Source organism: Stegodyphus dumicola, chromosome 6 (assembly GCF_044657685.1).
Source record: "Stegodyphus dumicola isolate Sdum_Otavi_A_Nest chromosome 6, ASM4465768v1".
In the NCBI taxonomy this organism is placed as follows: Eukaryota; Metazoa; Arthropoda; class Arachnida; order Araneae; family Eresidae; genus Stegodyphus; species Stegodyphus dumicola.
This window is the reverse complement of record NC_140773.1, coordinates 202,298,343-202,321,430: the sequence shown is the minus strand read 5'-3', so window position 1 is coordinate 202,321,430 and position 23,088 is coordinate 202,298,343. Positions and strand designations below refer to the sequence as shown.

General features: G+C 30.9%; 1 protein-coding gene across 7 annotated transcripts in view; it reads right to left on the bottom strand.

The window, feature by feature from the left end:
- The window catches only part of Oseg5 (intraflagellar transport protein Oseg5), a 111,128-nt gene that overhangs the window by 82,181 nt on the left and 5,859 nt on the right, over positions 1 to 23,088 (bottom strand). For all 7 annotated transcript variants that reach the window (XM_085819347.1, XM_085819351.1, XM_085819353.1 and 4 more), the window contains 4 exons: positions 18,200 to 18,268; positions 17,244 to 17,353; positions 11,886 to 11,975; positions 11,170 to 11,307 (listed from right to left, as the gene is read on the bottom strand). In XM_085819347.1, the coding sequence (XP_085675473.1) occupies positions 11,170 to 11,307; positions 11,886 to 11,975; positions 17,244 to 17,353; positions 18,200 to 18,268 (407 nt within the window). The remainder of the gene's footprint in view (positions 1 to 11,169; positions 11,308 to 11,885; positions 11,976 to 17,243; positions 17,354 to 18,199; positions 18,269 to 23,088) is intronic.

Sequence of the window (23,088 nt, the reverse complement as noted above, 5' to 3'; positions counted from 1 at the left end):
TGGTCGCCATTCTGTTGGGAAATGGTGGTATATGATTTTATGAGTGATCAACAGCTGCTTCACACAAGTAGCAATGTCTGGAGGACTGCCATCTTGCACGACTATTATGCAATCCACACACTTAAGCTGCTGAATTGCCGGAAGGACATAGTTAAGCAAAAGTGCTTCATACTGCTTAACAGTAATGGTGCAGTTAATGGGACCCACAGGTGTGAACTTGAAGAAGAACTGACCAATGACAAATTGAATGCGGACCATTATTCTTCACCACACAGTGACCTTTCTAGACCGAAGAGGTAATGGCTGTATCTGGAACGGATTCTAAATCACTGATAGCCCACAATTTTGCATATTTACAGAACTTTGCAAATGGAAATGGGCTTTCCCAGACCACAGAATGTTCCCTGGCCATCCATTTCCCACTTCCATCTGGGTAAGAAATCATTGTGCAAGTGATTCACGTGTTTCTAGGTCAGCAAGGAGCAATTGCTGCACATGAGTATTTTGCACCAACAACAGGGCAAGATGTTCCGTAGGACACTATGCACCAAGATGATAGACATATCCAATATTTGTCCATCCCATGCACTGCTGATTCCTGCATCACTACTCATCTATTCTTGTAACGTTGTGGCCACATCTTCCACTGCAGCCGCCGAAACTAGCTTTTGTCCTCTACCTTGTTTCACGTCAAACAAACCAGTCTCTTCGAATTTACCTATAATTTTCCGCAGGTTGTAAGTGGTCATGGAGCTGAATGCTCCATGAACACTTACATATTATGCCTTTTAATATCCAGAACTTCCTGGTAGCTGTTAACGCCGAGACACTGGTCTGATCAAAAAGCTTACTGAGCAGAACGCTATCCTTCTTTGCTAGTCATAATGAAGCATTACGTGTTCCGCTAGTATTCTGCATTTTTATCAGAGCTATGTCTGTGGTGCGCATGTCAAGTCTTAGGAATGTACACTGCTCCAAAAAAAAAAAAAAAAAAAATGGGACAGTGCTATATCTCCCGTTCTACTGGGCCGATTGACAAAATTCAACCTGCGTTTTTCATGTCTCGAAAGCGCGACTTAGGATATATATTAGATTTATATATAGCACTATTCTAACATAAGTATTTTGACACAAAATTGGACTTTTTCTGAAATAACATACCAATTTTTTTCCATATTTCGATTCTACGACTCAAATTATGCCAGAATACCAAGTTTTGTAAAAATCATACGAGTAGTTTTTAAAATATTAGCTCTCAAAATTTTAGCTCCTCAATGTTAATTGAATTTGGCAAATATTTATTAATATCTCTTTTTTTATTAAACTTTTTTGATTTTTTCTCTCACATTTCGAAATTTAGGTTCATTCCAAATAAAATTTACCCATTTTTTGTGTTTTATTTTAAAAATTTCTATTTTAAAATAATTTTTATAAATTTTTTGAAAAAACTTTTGAATTATAACCTATAAAAATTTTACCATCATCTTAAAGTAGGTGTATTTTTAAGCATATCTGCAAAAATTTAGGCTTTTTTATTCAAAATTTTCTAAGATATACACGAATTTACATATTTTCGCGCTTTGAAATTTGGCATCTTTTTTTGAGCGATAATAACGCCAAATGTGGTCTATGGATTTTTGTTACACTGAATTGCCACAGCTATTTTTAACCTTAAATTTCAAGTAAAATTTTACGGAGAATTAATTATATGACATTTTTTCCCCTCAATGATGTGTAATAAATATTTATTAATTCTATATTTAAAGCTATGTGTTTAAATTATCGATGATATTATTCAAATTTTTAACTATTTTTTTTTTAATTTCTCTATAACTTAAAAAAAAAAAAAAAAAAAGAGTAAATTTTTGTATGAGAAAATTTTTACCTTCGGCGTTTTATCGTCTGCTGCTTTACTTTGTTTAAATCGAATTGTCTAAAACTGAGAATTCTTTTTGATGTTTATTTGAATTTTATCACAGTAACTGCATAATTTATTTCTAAAAACAAACTGTTGCTTTTGAAGTGGCTGAAAGAGTGGCTGATACATATTTTTAAAGCACAGTATATTTTTATAGAAACATAAGATTTAGAATAATCATTTTTATAAAAGTCAAATTATGATATAAACATACAACCCTCTAGAGACTGAATTAATGGAAGCTTGGTGATTGTGTAGAAATGATCTGCAGCTACTTAATGGCTGGATAAGTCAGCAGATTATGTGAACAAGTAAGAATAATTATATAAATGACACCCAACATTCTGGATTCAATTAACAACGACGATACGATGTTTATTAAATGAATTCAAGAAGTTTTAAAACATAAAAAATCAACTCATTTTTTTATCTTAAAATGTATTTTTGTGCATAGCGTATTTTCATTATATTCTTAAAATTCTAATTTAGAATGTAATTGTCAAGAACTGAATCTTAATCATTAGTAATATAATAAGTAATTATTACGGTTATTAATAAATCCTTCTTATAAATTGCAAATATTGCACATGATATTATTTATTTACACTTCAATTCTAACCTTCAGCTCTAGCAGAAGTTACAAATCAATTACATTTAATTAAGGATTGGATTGGATTGAATTGCATTATTTAATTATCGCAAAGCACACGAGGGTTATCTGCCTAAAGGGAGGGATTCCTTCGTGGAGGACTTTCTAAGGGAAACTGGCTCGTATACACGTTACACATGGGGAAAACCACGAAAACGCCCATGCAGCCAGCCCGTTCGCGGGATTCGAACCTCGAACCGAACTACCAGTGTTCAGCGTCTTTACCGCTGGTGGGCTATTTAATTAAGGAACGACCATCTAAGTTTAAAAACAGCGTACCGTAGCAGCAATTCAATTATTGGCGCCGCATCTTTCATGTTACTCCCGATTGGCAAGCTACATGATTTTTAATGAGTATTCGAGTTTTGCTAGTAACTTTACTTAGAAATCGCACTTAAAGTAGGTTAGTTGGTTATTTGAACATAGAAAGAACATGGGAGCTATTTGATTAAGATGCTTTCATAGAGAACCTTTGTAAAGAAAACCTAGAAAACTACGAAAACCAACCATGCAGCCTGGGTTAGACTTCGCAACAAACAATTAGTATTTAACAATCTTCAAATGCTAGGCAACTGGTGAGGCTCCAATTAAATCTCCATTTTAATATTTTATTTCTAAATATTTAAAATATTGTTGTATTGTTAGACACAAAAAGCAGAATTTAAGTTTTGTTAATTCGTTAGTAAACTACCAAGCCGTAGTGCAAATGAATATTCAATTGCTTTTGCGATAATTGTATTCACTTAATATTCTTGGAATATGAGCTAAAGAAGGAACGTTCTCGGAAGATTAAAGAAGTGTTTAAATCCAGTGATATTAGGTTTGTCTTAGAAGCTCAGGATCAAAACGATTCTACAATTGCCCGAGTAGTTGACTTGTAAATGACTGTGAATTAAGCAGATGACTTTTAATCTTACGTTTTCAGTCAGAAAACCTATTCCGAATGTTTTGTATTGCATGACAATGCATCTTTTCATTATTCAATAACCAGTCGGAGAACTGCCTGTGTTCCGAAAATAAGTATGTGTACTCAATCGTCCTGCATGTTCTTCAAATTTGTCTTCTTGTGATTGTTTTTCTTTCCCAAAAACTAAAGTTGCCTCTCAAAGAAAAGTTTTTTGACATTGAAGAGACAAAAGGAGTATGACATCTACTTTTAGAGGCATGTCAAAAACAGATCTCTACAAGCTTTCTCTTCCATTACATGTTGTGCAGTCAGACAAAAAGTTGCATCAACGTAAATTTTATAATCTATTTTTATTCCACTCTGATTACTTTATTAACATACAGTGAATATATACTAAATCTTTTACTTTAGCTTAAGTAATTCGGAAGTTTTGACAGAATTGTTGTCGGAACTAGGACTTAGAAGATAAGTCAAATTAAATATTTCGATAATCCAATAAATTCAAGGTCGAAGTTTCAATATTTTATTTTCGGAGGGAGGGGAAATTTTTTCAGTTTTGGTCCATTATCCTAAGTATATTTGCTATCTTTATTTTTCCATAAAAGCGAAAAATTTACGCTTGGTATACATATAACGCATAGCTTCAAATTAAAATTTAATAATATACAGAGTGGTTATAATTAAAGTTCCACACTGAAACGGTCATAAAAGGAAAACTACTGGATCAAATGTTATCAAACTTGGTAATCGTGTAAAGGAGGTCATGGGAATTTACTTTCTGCGAAAAAAAGGAAGTTCCAAACCTCACCACCAGGGGGAAAATGGCGCTGTATGCAATATTTTTAAACGAAATATGGGTCGGAATCTAACTTAACCTTTTGTTACACGGGTTTAACATGTTGCATACCCTTAAGAAACTTTGAAGTAGGCAAATTACCATTTAAAAGCGTTGAATTCAATAAAAGTCGAGTGCGCCATCTGTGTAAGTGAGAAATTCGTCCGTGAAAACCACGAATTAGCGATTAGAAAATGTGAGATCGCAAATCACTCGCACAAGTGCGTACAATCTGGAAATCGTTTTCTTACAGATCGCTAATTTGTAATTTTTGAATCCTGAATTCGGCACTAAAACATGAAGATACTGATTCAAAACGCTTTTAATCGATTTGGGCCAAAGAAATCCCTCATGTTATCTATCTAGTTCAATTGCATTCTCCTACTGCATTCGATTGCATAGCAGTCATTCCACACTGTTTAGTGTCGAATGACAGTTAGTTTTATAACTGAACACTTTTTCTCTGAAGAGCAGGCGACAGCTGGACCACTGTGATTGCAGCTCACTTAGAGTCAATGTTAAAATGTTTTGTTGTACATGAACTGCATGGAACTGCAGTAACATGGCATTTTAGATACTACGATTTTTATGCAGGGCCGGGCCCCACCTCACGTGTGTCGCACAGTTACTTAGGAAACATTTCATGAATGAACGTCTTATAGGCCGACAATTCCCCTCTTCCCACCAGACCTCAATCTCTGTGACTTTTGGCTATGGGGTTATCGCAAAAGCACTGTTTATGGTGATATTCTAAACAATTTGGCAGAAATGAAAAATGTCCGTAGCATTCCTCCTGATATGCTAAGAACTGCTGTTAAGAATGCAGTAACAGGATTTAACTTGCTCTCGGAAAATTCTGGACGCTACATTGAACAGAACATGCTTTGTAACACGTTTCGGAAACTATTAAACACATTTTAAACAGATGTTTTCGTGTCTTGTTTCATTTACCAATATTGTATACAGCGCCATTTTTCCACTGGTGGTGAGTTTTTGAACTCTTTTTTTTTTTTCCCCGCGGAAAATAAATTCCCATAACCTCCTTTACACAATTCCCAAGTTTGATAACATTTGGTCCAGTAGTTTTTCTTTTATGACCATTTCAAATTGGAACTTTAATTATAACCACCATGTAAATTAAACTTTAAAAGTCTGACAGTTTGGTTCAAGTCCCAGCTTTAAAAATATATATATTTAAATATAATATTTTATATTAATCCTATTAGAAAGAATGTTTTAAGAAGCTAATTTTTCTCTCACGTTATAGATTGTATAAAAAGACATGATCTTTAATATGATTTAGATTGTTTCAGCCGATATAAGAATCGGGTCACTCGGTGGTACAGAATAAACCCTGCTGGACTGTTTTATTTCTTTGTCATTTAGCAAAAATCTTTTAATTAAAATATTTATGCTTTGGACTTTGCTCTCTACTTTGTTTATAGTTAAAATGTCTAGAAAATGAAAAGCTGTCTTCAGCTGAAACGCAGTTGATGCAATTGATATTTAAAAAAAAATTGACAAGAATGCAAAATTTATGGAAGTCTAGGAATCGAAAAATCTTAATTTTTTTGTGTGAGCACTGAAAATAACTGTAAGAGGAAAGAAGAAAATTAGGGAGAAAAGTAAGCAAAAATTTTCAGGGAAATTTGGCTGTCAGACATACCAAGATGTTTCAAAAAGTTGGACGCTTTTGAATATACCTTCAGGATACTTCAAAGAATTTATGTGTTCAAGGAGAAAACACTTGGACGTGTACACCACCACCACCAAATACCATCTATTGAGCTTGTGTTAACAGAAAAGACAAAAACGATATCATTACAGATTAAAGTGAAGAGCGACTGGTTGTAGACTATATGGTTGTATAAATTTAAATTACGTTATAGAACATCATATCATATCATAAATTGAGAATCCCATGATTTTCTCAGTCGAATTATTTGAAGATTCAGGAGTTTATCCAGTGATGTATGTGGATGTCACCTAAAGACGTTTTTTTTTCCTCCTGATGAAACAGTGGCTGAGCGGTAAATCGCTGAACACTGGTAGTTCGGTCCGAGGTTCGAATCCCGCGAACGGGCTGTCTGCATGGGCGTTTTCGTGGTTTTCCGCATATGTAACATGTATGCGAGCCAGTTTCCCTTAGAAAGTCCTCCACGAAGGCATCCCTTCCCTTAGGCATAATTAAATAAACCAAAACCTCTTGATGAAACCAGACTTCACTTTCATCTCATAACTTCAAAATGTTTAGCCTCTAAAGACTGATAAAGGCTCTGACCAAATACTTCGTGATGAACTTTCTAACAGAAACCAGCTAGCATACACGGTACACATGAGAAAATCCACGAAAACGCCCATGTAACCAGCCGGGAGAACCCCGGAGTGAATTACCAGTGTTCAACGATTCTCTACTGCTCGGCCGTTTGTGGGCCTTTATGAAATGGAAGGCGATAACTTTATTTAAAATGATTGTCAGAAATACCAAGATTATTTCGAAAAGTTGGATGCTTTTTAATATTTTTAATCTTATGATATTTGATTCTTGCGATTTCAAAAATAAAATATTTGACTAAAATATGAATAACATTTTAAGAAACCAAATGTAGGATAAAACTGTGTAAAGCAATGGGCACAATGATTAAACTGTTTAAAGTAGTGTATGCAAGTCATCCTATGTTAAAATGTCCCTTATACATCTCTCTTATTTATATATTTCTTTTCTGAACGGAACATTGAAAGGCGTGTTAACTGTGCTTTACTGTAATTTCTCTGTTAATATATGCAGTTTTTAAATGCATCATAGTCTGGGTTACAAAATATTCTTCGGAAAGAAACGCAATTCAAATAAATAAAATCAAATTCTGGAAAATTTACATTAATAAATATATTTAAAATGCTCAGTTCGAAGGAATAAATAGAAAATTTTAAAACAATTATCTGAAGGGACAATGCAACACAAACAATTAAAATAAAAGTATAAAAATTTAAAAATTTCCTAAAATAATAACTGACAAATAAATATATATAAAGAAAACTATTTGAAAAAAAAAATAAATAAATAAACGCTGCACCGTTATTGACGCAGTTTGAATAGGTAAATAGAAATTTTTAAAACAGTTATTCGAAGAAAAAAAATGCAACTTAAACAATTAAAATGAAATTCGAAAAAGAAAAAATTACTTAAAATAATAACAGTTATAATAAAAAATATATAAAGAATATTATTTGGAAAAAAGAATGATGGTGACTTTTTTTCCTCTCACGGGAAAGGAAACAAGGTTGCCATATATTAAGACGTTCGCCAAGTGAACTATTCTTGGCGCAAACTGAACAAAAAGTGCCAACATAAATTTGTGAATTTCTCCGTAAATTTCGCTCCAAATTTTACAAAATTTCATATTTAGGCGTAATTTGAGTCGTAGAATCGAAATATGTAAAAAAATTGGTATGTTATTTCAGAAAAAGTCCGATTTTGTGTCAAAATACCTATGTTAGAATAGTGCTATATATAAATCTAATATATATCCTAAGTCGCGCTTTCGAGACATGAAGAATGCAGTTTGAATTTTGTAAATCGGCCCAGTAGAACGGGAGATATAGCACTGTCCCATTTTTTTTTTTTTTTTTTTTTTGAGCAGTGTACATAGCTCCACAATAGCAATGTTGTGAACCCTGACAATGCCATCTATCAGCACATTTTGAAACTATTTTTTCCTTCACCAAACGAAATTCCATTGCTTCAAGATTGTTCTGGTAAAATATCAAGTCATTCTGACCCATAGTTTTAAAGTTAAAAACTATGGGTCAGAATAACTTGAGTTATTTTCCCTGTGTAAAGTTCTATGGTTTTTAAATGTCATTTTGGCACTAGGTAATGTTTTTCCCAAGTGTTTTGAAAATGTGTAGGGAGAATTCTGGTAAATCTGAGATTCGGGTATTTGGTTTTACATGAATTTGAAAGTCTTTAATTAAAAATTTGATGAAATCTTTTTGTGGTTTTTGATCACAAATGGAACAGAATGAAACATATTTTTGAAACATATTAATCGACTTTTATGAAGATTGAATTCATTTTCCCCTGAAGAGTTCTGAATTGGAGTTTCAAATAAAAAGAGATTAATTTTTATTTTTATATTTTTGTATATTTTCCCTTTCACATTTTTATTTTTTGAGATTGTTCTTCTATGAATTCTCTCTTTAATTGGATTAGTTTTGATATTAAGTTAAACCTCTTGTACACAGTTGCAATTATTATATTATAGAGGCATTGCCTTGCTTTTATTCCAATTTACTAATTAATTTAGATGCTTTAAGTTTATATATGCATATATATACGTTTGGCATAGCCTAGTGCAAAAGGAAGTGCACAACTAGATGTTATAGCAGACCCATACACAAAATTTCAATATTCTATGGCTAATAGTTTTTTATAGTAGAGTAATACACTCAGATATACACAGACATCGCAAATTCCTTTTTGAATCCATTTTACTATCCATTTCGGAAAAAAAGAGTTCTTGATTTTGTCCGTACATACAGATGTCATGCAAAAAATTATCTAAATGGACTCAGGAATGGTCAAAATGGATATTTCCATTGGAATGTGTTACTCAAAATTTTTCGCAACTACAATACTTTCTATAAGGAAGTAAAAACTGAGTATTTTTCTCTTAATTGGGCAACAATCACCAAATGTACAACAAAGTACCTAATGTGGTAGTCTGTTTAAATCACATCATGAAAACTGTGTGTGATGCCAAATTTGTGCAGTTCTTTGATGTTATTTCAAGAGACAACTGATTGCTTAAAAATATGAGAGAAATACACATTAATCATAAATCACACAGATTTTTCAGCATTGCTCACTTTATATACAGGATGACTCTAAATTATTTTTACAAATTAAGAGGGGTGATAGCACCCATACAGAGGAGTAATAATTATCATAGAACATAGGGTCGCATTCCACTCTGAGAGGCAGTAAAGAGGAAAGTAAAAATGCATCAAAGAAGAACAAGGAGACTATCTCCTAAAACTATCAAGAAATAACCGTTTTCAAATATGGACTGAAAAGAAGCAGCATTTTGCTCTTAGTTGGTAGTGGAGAAAGCCAATTAGAGCAAATAGTATCCTTGAAAATGGCACATCATCACTTCAAGTGTTACCTTGATAACATCATCCAAAATTTTTCGTGAATGCTATGGCATAGTATATGTACGAGGAATTGGAAGATATTCATCTCACATACAGTGAAGCAAAAGGGAATGGATGTGAAGCACGAAGATTATGCGAACAGCAATTTCCAACTCAGACTGCAAGTCACCAACCTTTTACAGTGTTGATAAAAGACTGCGAGAAACCGGTTCTTTTGCCATCTCAAAAAGCAATTCAGAACGTTCACAAAATGTACGAATGCCAGAAATGGAAAAGCGAGTTTTGACTAGATTTGAAGCAGCTCCTTCCGCAAGTATGTGAGTGATGGCATATGAAATGGGTATTTCGCAGCCAGTGGTGTGGTGCATTTTACACAAGGAACGTATGCACTCCTATTACATGCAAAAAGTGTAATTTTTGGACACAGATGATTATTCCTGCTGGGCAAATTTTGTGCAATGGATGCTTGGAATGAGCAATAATGATCCACAATTTCCTGTATTAATATTATTTAGTGATATGCAACATTCAGCAGAGAAGGCATTTTCAAAGTGCACACTCAACACATTTGGTCTGACAGCAATCCCCACTGCACTACCGCTCATAAACACCAGCAGTAATTTCTTGTGAAGTCTGGGCAGGTATCCTAGGTGATTACCTGGTATGCAATTCCGTAAATTTTTTAATGTAATGTAACTTTCACACTAATGAATGTAATTTTTTAACTGTAATTTTTTTAACTTTTATAATATCCTGTATAATGGAATGGACATGGCAGACCTTGCTTGGTCTCTTTGCTCACTGGACCTCAACCCACTGGACTTTTTCATCTGGGGGCACATGAAATCTTTAGTGTACGAGATGTCTGTGGACTCAGCTGAAGATCTCATGTTGAGAATTATTGTTGCAGCGATAAAATTAGCACAACACCAGGAATCTTTGAGAAGGTGTTCCAGTTGTTCCTTCGATGTTGTCTGATGTCAACTGTGCAACGAACTGCATGGTCGGCATTTTGAGCACTTTGTAAGCTCTTCACTAAACAATAAATCTGATTTCACAACTTTGGGTCTCGTTCGTTCACTTTCCCAACACTGTTGTAAGTTCCTCTTTTCTGCCTCTCAGAGTGGAATGTGACCCTATGTTCTATGATAATTATTGCTCATCTGGATAAATACTATTACTCCTCTTAATTTGTAAAAACAATTTAGAATCACCCTGTATATTATATTAGATGACACATTACTGTTACAATGAGTTTCATTTTTTTTTTTTTTTTTAAATGAAGCTTTACACATTGTTAGGTAACTACCATCTAGTTAGATTTTATGCCAATGTTTATTTCTATTGTTAGTAGTGCTATGTTAACAAAAAAGTATCACATTTTAAAAAAAAAAGAATAACAATAATAAAGTTTACATTTAATTTGCAACAACATTTTTTAAAAATTTTAAAATAAAAATTTTAGTAATAAAAGAATTTTTTTAGATTGATAAAAATAATGTCTATTTTTTATCATAGAAAATTTAAGTATCTTTTAATGAATAGCTTAGTTTACATGAATGCAGATAGATATTCAGTTAAAGTAAAGAATACGATATGCATGTATACATACCATACATTTTTATTAATTTAAATAACAACAATCTGGCAACATTATCATTTTGATTAATGAGACACTTTATTAATACATATAGTTTTCCTACCCCTGTTTGATCACATAAACGTAAAGAATTGAAGGAACCAATGCAAAACATTTCTCCATTGGGTGACCATGCGAGAGATGTTATTGGATAATCATTAGTATGACTACTATATAGAATTCGCCCATAGGAATCCCAAACCTAAAATAATACAGAACATAGTATTAACATTTTATCTATAAACTAAAGCAACATTAAAATGTAGTTTTTATATTCTAGCACCCTATTCCTTTAATAATTTCACCTGTAAAATTGCAAAGTTCTAATGTTTACTGTAAGCATGTAGGAAATTAAGGTAACAAGTCTCAAAATTGAATAATTTATTTAATCTTTAATAATTTACTGCTTTGGCAGGATAAAGTCCCAGAAGTTAAAACAGGCTTTTCCCAAAGAATTTAAATATTTCGATACTGAAGCAAGAATACATACCATAGATTAAAACTTCACATAGAAGATGTTGTTCAGAAGGATAACTTAAGTTTAATAATTTAAAATTACTTAGCAATGGGTAAAAGCCATTCTTTTTTATGTTAGTTTAATGAAACAATGTTTCCTGAACAATAATATACACTAGCATCATATAACATTTAAGACGGGGGGGGGGGGGGAAGGGGGAATTTCAATTGCAGTGTTCCTTTTTGCTAAATGATAGATATCTTAATTTTAGAATTAATTTTTTAAAGTACAATTATATTTCAACAAATAAAAAATGGACTAACCTTATATTTGCAATCCTCTCCACCAGAGATAATAAGATTATTACTTGGATTCCAAGCAACTTTTAGAATAAGGCCTTCATGAGCTTTCCACTAGAAAAGAAGGATCTTACAATTTATGCTTAATAATGCATAATTTTAAAGCACAAAATATATTCTACAACATCAAAACTAATAATTATTAAATTACTAAGTATCACAGTTTTGAAAATGTTATAAAAACATGTTTTTAACAATATTTTCTCTTTTTCCATTACACTCAAAAATGGGTACTTGTCTTCTGCAGGGGCCTGGGCGAGAATGTTGATTTGGCATGTATCTGCACTCATCAGAAACAAATGTACATGGTTTCCTGATGTGTGCACATGCATTTCTTTTAGCATCAACTTAAAAATATAACAATTTTTTGTTCCTGCTCATAGTTCACATTTTTTCAGCTAGTAACAATTTTTGCTTTTAGAATATAGTGGTTTCCAATGGTTACCAATCTGTGCATATGCATTTCTTTTACCTTTGATTAAAAAATATAATGATTCTTTTGTTTGTGCTCATAGTTCATGTTTCTTTAGCTAATGAAAATGTTTGCTTTTAAATTATAGTGGTTTTGCAAATATTTACTACATTTACTATTTTCAATCTATCATCAGCTGAAAAAGAAATTTGAATTTTTTCACAAGAAAAAAGTATTTTACCAAAAGAAAGATGTCATGAACATTGGCATAATGTTCAATTGAAAGAGGAACCATTTAGAGATGCAGTGTTAATAATAAAAAGAAGAAAAGTCTTTGTGTTGAGAATTAGTTCAGTGGATTATAAATATCCTTTTTCATGGTACTACATGGATCAACAAAATGACAAAACAAAAAGCACACAGGTATAACACCTAGCATTTGGAGTCCTGTTTGGCAGAGTTTATATTCAGGCACCAAGTTGGCAATGAATTTTACAGTATGAATGTTATTTTTTTAATAAATTAATAACAATATTATATATTATAATAAATTAAAAACTTAGAAATTTATAATTTTGTTCAAAAATAATAAACATAATCAGTATTTTGCAATGAGAAAATATATTGACAGAGCACAATTACATTTGTTTCTCGCTCATGCACAAATTAGTAACCATCAGCTTCTAACCTATGCAGAAACGCACCAGATCAACACTCTTGCCAGGGCTGTGGCAGAAGATAAGTACCCAAACATGTGTTTAACAAGCAGAAGAAAAATTTTGTAAATATTTCATGCTTAAAAAAAATCTAAAACTAATATTTAAAAGAAATTTACTTTAAAACTAATTTTAGAAATGAGTATTTATAAATCTTAATTATGTCCTTAAAGATGAAGATACCATACTTACTTGAAGACTCCACTTTTATTTGCTATATTTTTGTGCTAAACTTTAAAAGGATCTAAAAATTGGGTATTTTAATAAATGAAACAGTAGAATATGGAGTTTAATTACCATAGTTTACAAAATAATTATATTTCTTATATATTAAATAAATCACATGAGTAAATTACCATATATATAAACTGAATAACTACTGCTAATTATAATAGCTACAACTAGATGAACAATTTTAATTTAGGCTTTTACATAGGATATTGGTTACTGGTATGCCTGAAAATAAATAAGCAATAGTATATCATCAATTTTTCCTAGTTTTTTTTTTATATATACCATAGTAAAATATTATATTCAATTAGACAGCTTGCCATTCATTCTAATTAGAAACAAATTAATTGTAATCAGAACCATGTTCCCTTCAAACATTCATCTATGTTTTTATTTCTTAAAATTTATCCTAAAATGTAGGTCAAAAGGGTATCATTTTTGAATAAATATGGTATCTAAAATTTATAATCAAAAGATGAATATGTTTAAAATGTTATTTTGTTTTGGAAGAAAATACTAATTTGTATTTATCTTTGGGAAATATTCTTCTAGTTGTATAAGCTTATATTTACAGTGATGTAATTAATGTTTCACCAAACAATTTATTAAAAAATCTGCAGCAGTTTATATCAACACATTGAAAAAAATTACAGTAGCTCAATGGAAGACATAATGCAAATTCATGTATTCAGCATGCATAGTTATTAAATGCACTAAAAAACTGAAAGTGTGACCATATGAATTAGAACTTTGATTCATCAGAGAATACTAGTCATTATCATCATTACATCATTATTACAAGCTTTTAATTCTATTTTTAAAATACAATTTTTCTGGATATTTCACAGACCACATTAAATAAATAAAATAAATAATAATTCAAAATGAATACTATCTTTTAATAAAAAAGGAATTTAAGATTTTTAAAAGAAATGCATAATCAAAAGAAATAAATTTTGATATCAGTGAATCTTAGGGACAATTAATTCACAAAATTTTATGAAATCAATGCCAATCTAAGTGCAAGAAATTTTTGGTAGTCCAAACTCTTTAAGTGGTGCAAAGAAGAGCTTGAAAATAATTTCTTGGCCCTTATTCTGTCATACAAATTCAATGAAATGGGACTCTGTAGGACATATTCTCTAAAAGTGTTTTGGAATTTTTTGTTAAGAATTTCAAGCAGAAAGCACTCTCCAGTTTTCTGCTGCATGCTCTTGAATAGCCATTGTTTAGATAAGATGCTTCTGACATCACTATTTTTTCTAGATTAAAAAGAGACTTTGGTAAATTTAAATAATTTTAATGAATCTCAAATTCAGTTTTAAGTGTGTCTGATCAGATGACCAAACCATCTCTTAAGGATATTCCAGTCAATGGCTATATCATTACAAATATGTAAATTATTTCTCCTTTCACTTATATGATATCATTTCATCTATCCCATAGTAGATGAAATGCAATATGGAAAAGGCACTTTTGATCCATGAAACTAGATTGCATCACAATTATTGTCCTTTTTTAAGCATTTTGTATCTTTATTGGACCATATGTTTAATTTCATGATCCTTCTCAGAAAGACATAATGCATGGTAAGAATTATTTATCTTAGAATAAAAGAAAAGTATTTTTTTCAATCAATGGAAAATTTAAAATAGTTAACATGTTTACGAATGAAACAGAAATTCAAAAGTTTTTTTTAGTCAATTTTAAATATATATATATATATATATATATATATTAAAGGGGTAATTTGCTAAGAAGGACTATTAATTTCCTTTTGGCATTTTGCATTGATTCACTTAAGTTGTTGCCACCAAATATTAGAGCCTTGTATTATATTTAAAGAAATTAAATAATGAACAATTTGCATAAATGTATATATGTTTCTAGCATTGTGATAAAACAATGGTACCTAGAGCCATCAAATTGTGAATAACGTATGTCTCCACCTGAATATGGGCATCTAGAAGGCCAAATTTGGAATTCGAAATTTGTTTTATTATCTATTTCATATTTTGTAAAACTTTAACGAATTTTTGATTAACAAACTCAATGATTTCAAAGCGAGCAATGGCAACACTGTACAGGGAAAAAAAAAAAAATTATCTTCAGCTTGCAAGACTGTGTATCAGAAATTCTAAAGATATGCTCTTTTTAAATTATTTTGTGTTATTGCTGTAGAACTGAATTTTATTTTTTTAATGCAAAGAACATGGTATTTAGACACAAAACATTAAAAAAAAAAAAGAAAAAAAAAAAAAAGCCTCTTTGGGCGTAATGTAAAATCTGAACACATCCAGATTTTATTTAATAGTTTCTTTTGAAATAAGTACGATATTAAGGGGGAAAAACACTTCCTCTTAAACTAGTAGGCTGTTGAAGTACTTCAGAAGATTTAATGGCTCTTCCCCCCTGATGATTAACAGTTTTGCCTCTCATTACTTCTCATCCTCCTTTCTCTTTCAGTTATAAACAGATAATTTACGGGATTTTAGTGTCAAGGGTTAAAACTGAACACTCTATTTAATAGCCATTAGCACTATGACACTACAAGGGCCAGAAGTGGAGGCCATTTCATTATTGAATCACCTAATAGTGGCCACCATTGCTTCCTATGAAGGGATGGTCAGTTACAACCATTCCTTCTCCGGGATTTGAACCTGGGCTCATCACTGCAGTCAGGGTCACTAACCACTATACTGGCTGGGCGACATAAATTTAAAAGTGTAAATTCACCGTACTGAAGAATATAACCTGAGAAGGCAAGACACAAAAGGCAAAATGTACAGTCAAAGAAAGCACATGATTACAGGCCATTAAGATTACCACTGGAGCAATTTATCACAATTACTTATTTCCAATATCTAAATTTTTATGAGTAGAAATATTAAAAAAATCATATTAATTATTTAAATTAAAAATTAAATTTCATCACATATGAACAAAAAACTAATCTTAAATTTTACTTCTATTATCTTAGAATTTGAATTTAATGATATATTATGCATGCTTCTTTACTTTGTCTAGGTTTCAGTTATTTGAATATGGCAAAGCACATGAGAGCTAGTATCTGCGTAAGGGAAAGGATGTCTTTTGGATGATTTTCTAAGAAAAACTGGTTCATATTCCCGTTACACATGGGAGTTATACTGGGAGTTTGACGCAGATTCAATCTATGTCAAACTCTCAGTATTCAGCAGTCAACTACTGAGCCACTATAGAGGCCACAGTCTAATTATCACAGCACTAATTGCTCACTTTACATTTCTCAAAATTATGTTTTTATTCCATACTTAAGCATCTAAGAAAACAAAACAAAAAGCTTATTTTGTAATCTAATACAGAATGTGCATTAAGCTTATAAAACCTCTGTTTTTATGGAAATCCAGCCCTAAACTTTTGTTTTAGAGCAGACTTCATTTGATGTATAATTAACAATATTTTGATTTTTGGTAGCAAACATATACTTTATGTGTAATCTGAAGTAACTGGTATAGCAATCTATGTGCTTATCTAAGCTGCTTTGTGTTTATAATATTGCATGAACAACAGATGCAGGAATTCCTGTACTTCATATGATGTAACAATTCAAAAATTGAATTAGCAAGGTCAAAAAAGTTCAATGAAAAACAGTTCCACTTCACAGGTATACAGATGCTTGACAAATTAATACATGAAAAGTGATTACTATTCAAAGTATAAATATGTGTATCTTGAAAATATAAATATTCTAGTTTTCTGAAAACAAAATTTACTTTTTGAAGACAGAAGATCACAAACTTTTAGATCATTTTTAAAACCTAAGTTATTTACACATACAGCACACAGAGTAATATGTAATAATAAGCTAAGTAACAACAATTTGAAAGTATAAAAACACACATTTTTTTTGTGTATTATAAAAACTTTTATTGAAAAAATAAATGAAAATAATAAAAAAATTCAAATAAATTGTTTATTTACTTGTAGAGGTTTAGAATTTGGTTGAAGAGGCTTGATCACCAGTTGGTGGTTCAGAGTATGCAGAACTTGATCTGAATTTGGGCCCCAAGCTATAGAATAGATTGGAAAACCTAAAAAAATATATATATCACTCAGCATACATATTTATATTAGATAATGAGCTTAAATCAGAAAAACTTAAAAAAAGTATACATAACTCTGAATACACACACACACACACATATATATGTATATATATGTGTGTGTGTGTGTGATGTACCAGCTTTTGTCCAGAATAAAAGATTGGTGAAGAATCATAAAATGTAGTCATAGCTTAAATTATCAGACGATAAGTTTAAAAAACAGGATCCATTTATTATTACTCAGGAGAAATAGCAGTTACAAAATCAGATATCCGGAGTAAATAAAAAGAATTACTAATAACTTTTTGTATGAAGTTTACTGCATCGTGACATTTAAGAAAAAGCCCCCGATATTCCTTTGCGAGTCTTTTTATAGCCTTTGGAAAGGCAGAGCTTCCAAGAAATGACGTCAGCCAATCCAGTTCACTTTCCAGAACATTCCCAGAAATATTTCCAGAACATTCTAAAACTGTATGTATAGAAAAGGTGGGAAAAACAACTTGACTACGGGGCTGTGGATTTAATTCCACGTACTTTCAAATAAGAGACCGTCGCCATTAAAAATGAAAAGAACATACAATTAGAACTTTAAGTGTAATCTTGACTATGAAATTTTATTATTACATATATATATATATACATATTAAATCTATTACTGTTTATATTTAAATCTGGATTTGAACATTTTGTTGTCATGGAATAAAAGTACATATTTATCCTCTTTTATATTTCCTCTTATGAATTTCCTTATAAAATAATAAAAACATTTTAAGATGAGATAGGTTTTAGGAAGGCAAACACACTGTCTTCAAAATATAAATATGAAATGCTTACTATTTGAAGCTAATGTTGACCTCAGCATACCACTTCGAGACCATATTTTAATCTGACCATCTTCACCAGCTGCAAGCATATACATAGTTTATTGCATGTATTTTGGTTTAAGCAAAGTAAGTCCTATTATGAATAAACTACAAGGATGCATGGAAGAAAGTCTAATGATGCAACACCAAAACAGATTAATATTAAGAAATTAGTAGTTTAGAACTAAGAACTGGTATAGAAGAAGCCACATGTTTTCATATTTAGAAGCATTATGGAGACAAGCAGTAATAATAATAACAATCTAATATGAATAACATTCTGATGTAAGAATAACAATCTGATATGATTGTTAAACATTACCTCTCAGAAATCATAATAAATTTGGGTACTTCCTCAGTTTTATAGACCAACAATCTAATAGAAATAACATTCTGATGCAAGAATAACAATTTGATAAGAGAATAATAATCTGACATGATTGTCAAACATTACCTCTTAGAAATCATAATAAATTTGGGTACTACCTTAGTTTTATAGACCCTGTTTTTAAAATGCTGCCAAGAATATCAATAAATTGTCAATGCAGTCCTAAAAATGATCACTTAACTAGTTCATTCTTCATGAGAAGAGCTGTGAGTGGGCCACATGTTAATGCCACATGTGTTAATGTATTTTCTTTTTTCAATGATACATGAAAATATTTTATTTACTTATAACTGTAAAAAAATAAGAGCTTGTGAGTAGAGCTCTCACAATGTATTTTCGTTTTTTCAAAATTTTTTTATTTACTGACAAATAAAAAATCATTCTTTCAAGAAAAGCATTTTAGTACACATTTTACATTTGAATATGCAAAAATGGCCATGAAATTAAATTAACATCATTAAACAGCATTTTAATGATAGCAACTGCAAGTGAAAGAAAAAGAATATATTTAGACAATTGGTTTAAGAATTCTGTTTGTAACTGTGCTGTGATTTATTTACTGTTGGGCAAGGAACTGACATCAACTAAATGGCAGAGAAACAACTCAATCTTTGAGAGAAAATGCTGTTATTGACATTTTTATGAAAGAGATATGTTGTTCTCTATACTTAATCTGGCGATCAAATAGGTGAATATTTGTTTCTGGAAAACTTATGGAAATACATAAAAGTCTGTTCATCTCGGGGGAAAAATGGCAGTAGAGTTAATTCTTCCACAACATTATGGATATTTGGCAGGTTATGCTAAGAAACTAGCAATATTTTCCTGTTCAAGTTATGAAGAGAGAGGCAACTATACTCATGGCAAAAATTGCAGATCATATGCAAGGGAGATCAATGATATATTCATACTGCTGACAAACATATAAAACAAAGAGAGTAGGATATGCTCACTTCAGTATGAATCATAAATTCCATTTTGTTGATCTGGAAATAGCTGCTCATATACAAAATGTTTGAATACTTTGTGTGGTGAAATAAAAAGCAATGATGCATGGCTTGTCATCACCTTGAGTCCTGGCTTGCAGAATTCAGGTAGCAAAAGCCTTTGGAATAAGGAATTAATTTCAATGCTATATTAAAAGCAATTGTGGAACTATGGCAACAAGGTAGGTTTATAAGAAGTAAACACAAACTTGCTGCCATTATGATGAAGGCTATGAAGATAAGGAAATACCTAAACTGGCTAATGTTGAAAATATATTTCATCATCTCAAGATCACAATAAATCAATGATGCTATATGCATGAACATCATCTAATATATAGCATCCTTTATTCCTATTCAAGCATCATAGAAACACACTAGAATTTTATAAAATATAAAATATTTTATTAAAATTAAATAAATTTTCTGTAATTTTACACATATTTAAGAAGTGTTTTGGGATCCCCAGTGTTTTTGTTACAATTCATTTTAAGTTTCTAAGGAGCTATTATACTATAATGATGATTATTAATCTTTTAGTGCCTCAGAATATTGAAAACTAGGAAAATATTTAATTTTACTGTTAAACAAACTAAAAAAAAAAAAAAAAATTACACATTTATTTACTAAACAGTTATTTTAATTATTTCAGTTCACTTCAATTAATTAATAAAACAGCTTCATGCATCTCATTAGCAAAATGAAAGAAACCATAATTAATCTAGAAATATAAAATGGGAAAAAATAAAATAAAAATCAGCAATTTACAGTATAGAAAAAAAAAATTGAGTTACTTTACTTACATATTAGCATAACCTCCTAGGTGTAATCTGGTGACATTGTAAGAAGACAAAAAGAATGTTGACTTATAATTGCAAAATATTACTTAAAATATACATATTTTATTCTTAATTAGGTATTTATTCAAAAAAAATCATTAATAAATCTGCTTAAAAACCATTTTTCCTTTCTCTTTTTCTGGTGGAAATTTCATTCGTTTTAAGAATAGATTTAAAGCACTATTCCCATTAGTAATTTTGAAGCAAAATGCTGGGTTCCTACAGAAATTTTACTGCAGTTTCTTTTATTGCATATCAAATCCCACAGGCAAATAGCTTAAAACAGAGTTCAGGGTAAAAAGTTATCATGATTTGCTAATAAAAATCATTCAAACCTGGAATACAACAAAAAGAAGCAAAGTTGCTTATTAAAACTTTTATTTGCTTTTAATTTATGCATGTTTTATATGCATGGTAGCCTAAACAATTGCTACATGCATGGCTGCAACAGTCTGGTACATTTCTGAATACTTAGAAACTTCTACTAAGGTTGTTACACTAACACATAAATATGAATTTGAATCATATAATGCAGTAGTATTCAAACATTATAACAGTGTGACACATAAAAATGCAAACAATCCCCCCAAAAAATTTTTCAACTTTAACTAAAGTGTGACCATTAGTTATATACCATCAATTTAGATTTTTTAGGATTTTTATCCCCCTTGTGACCCCATAATAAATTTCATAACTCTAGATATGATCGTGAACCATTGTTTGAATACTGCTGATATAGTGTATTAATCACACCCTTGTTTTCTTTTAAAAAATACCTAAACTGAGTTTTAAAAAAGGTTTGGAATGCATTGCATTTGATTTCAAGAACATAAATTAATAACAATTTACTGCCAAGTTTAAAAAGTATTAAATCTGAAACTGAAGGTAAGTATTTCCTGCATAGACTTAGCAAGAAGGCCCAGCTTCAAGAAAAAGTGCTTTTAAGCTAGTGCACATATACACACACACACAGACAGGGAAAAAAAAAAAAAAAAAAACTTTTTTTTTGTCTATTTGAATGCAATAGCTGAACTAAGCCTGGATGTGAGGTGCAATTACTGTACATTTATTTTTTATTTATAAATGCTGATGGGTCAACCAGAATAGCATGGCATGTCATCATTGATTAACTTATCTAAGGTTTGTTGTCTATCACTGTTTATATGTTTTAGAGTTGCTATATAATCCCAGTAAATTTTTCCCCCAGAAAAGCTTTTCTAACAAAATAGATTTTAAACATTAGCATTGAATAGTTTTGACATTCAAGTATTTATTATAAAAACTCAGCAAGTTCTTGATACAGTACAAAGTCTTTAATCCGGACTCGTCGGGACTTCGGCGATTCCTGATTAGGGGTTTTTCCGGATTACAGATCATCAATTTAAATCTGGTAAGATGGCATGCAGAAATTGTAAAATTAAAAATATGGAAACCTAATTTATGAAATAAAGAGCAATAATGATCTAAAGGGTATCAAAATTTATATATAAAAAAAAAAGCTTAATATTTATTTGTTTACTTTATTAAACATTTCTTTCAATGTAAGTTGTTTAAGTTGCTTCGTTTTATGTGCTAATACTTTCTCTTTAATTCTATAAACAGACATAATTTCTTGTTCAGTTACAAAGTTTCGCTGTTCAAGTCCTGTAATTGCTGTGTTGAGAATACCGACTAATTTGTCAATTGAAATTTTTTCGTTTTCAATAACCTCCCTGTCACTTTCTTCACTATCGGAAGCGATATGCTACTTTATATTTGCATTTCAGCGCATGCACTATTCCCATATCCATAGGCTGAATGATAGACATACAATTTGGAGGGAAGAATAATACGGATACATTATCTGTCACTAAAACTTTAAGTGAAGTATGCGCCGAACAGTTATCAACAACTAGGACTATTTTTGAGTCATCAGGTAAACCAACCGAATTCAAATGTCGCCGAGCCTCGGGTATAAAATGATTTTCAAAACAATCATTCATCAACGCTTGTGTCATCCATGCTCTTTTATTTGCACGATATATAACAGATAAAATTGTTACTCCTTTAAACGCTTGAGGTCGTGCATGTTTTTCAATTACGAAAAGTTTGCACTTGTGCGTTCCTGCAGCATTTGCACACGCTAAAATTGTAAAATTGTTAGTAGACATAATCGAAAGTTCAAGTTTACTTTTTATAAAATTGCTTTAACAGTCTGCAAAAATTAATAAGCTGGATCCATCTAGAAGATTAAGAAACAACGCAATCTGCAACATTAACTGAAATAGATTATTAGATCATTTTAGCCTAGCTTATACCATCAATTATACATTAAACACGCATGCGTAAACGCATATGCGCATGCGTAAATGCATTATGAGTTTACGCATAACGTAGAAATGTTTATAGCTTTGAGGTCTGGATTATAGATCATTCTGGATTATGGACGTCCGGATTAAAGACTTTGTACTGTAATCCTGACTTTTTATGCTTAAATTCTCATAGTCAATGCCTTTTTAACACTTGAATCAAGAGTTGTTGTTCTTACATATGCAAATTTCATGTTCTAGCTAAAAAGAACTGTTGGGGAAAATATTTTGTAACAGTTCATGAGCATGAGATCTAGTGAAAAATTGCATAAGCATCAAATTATCAAGCTTTTTTTTAT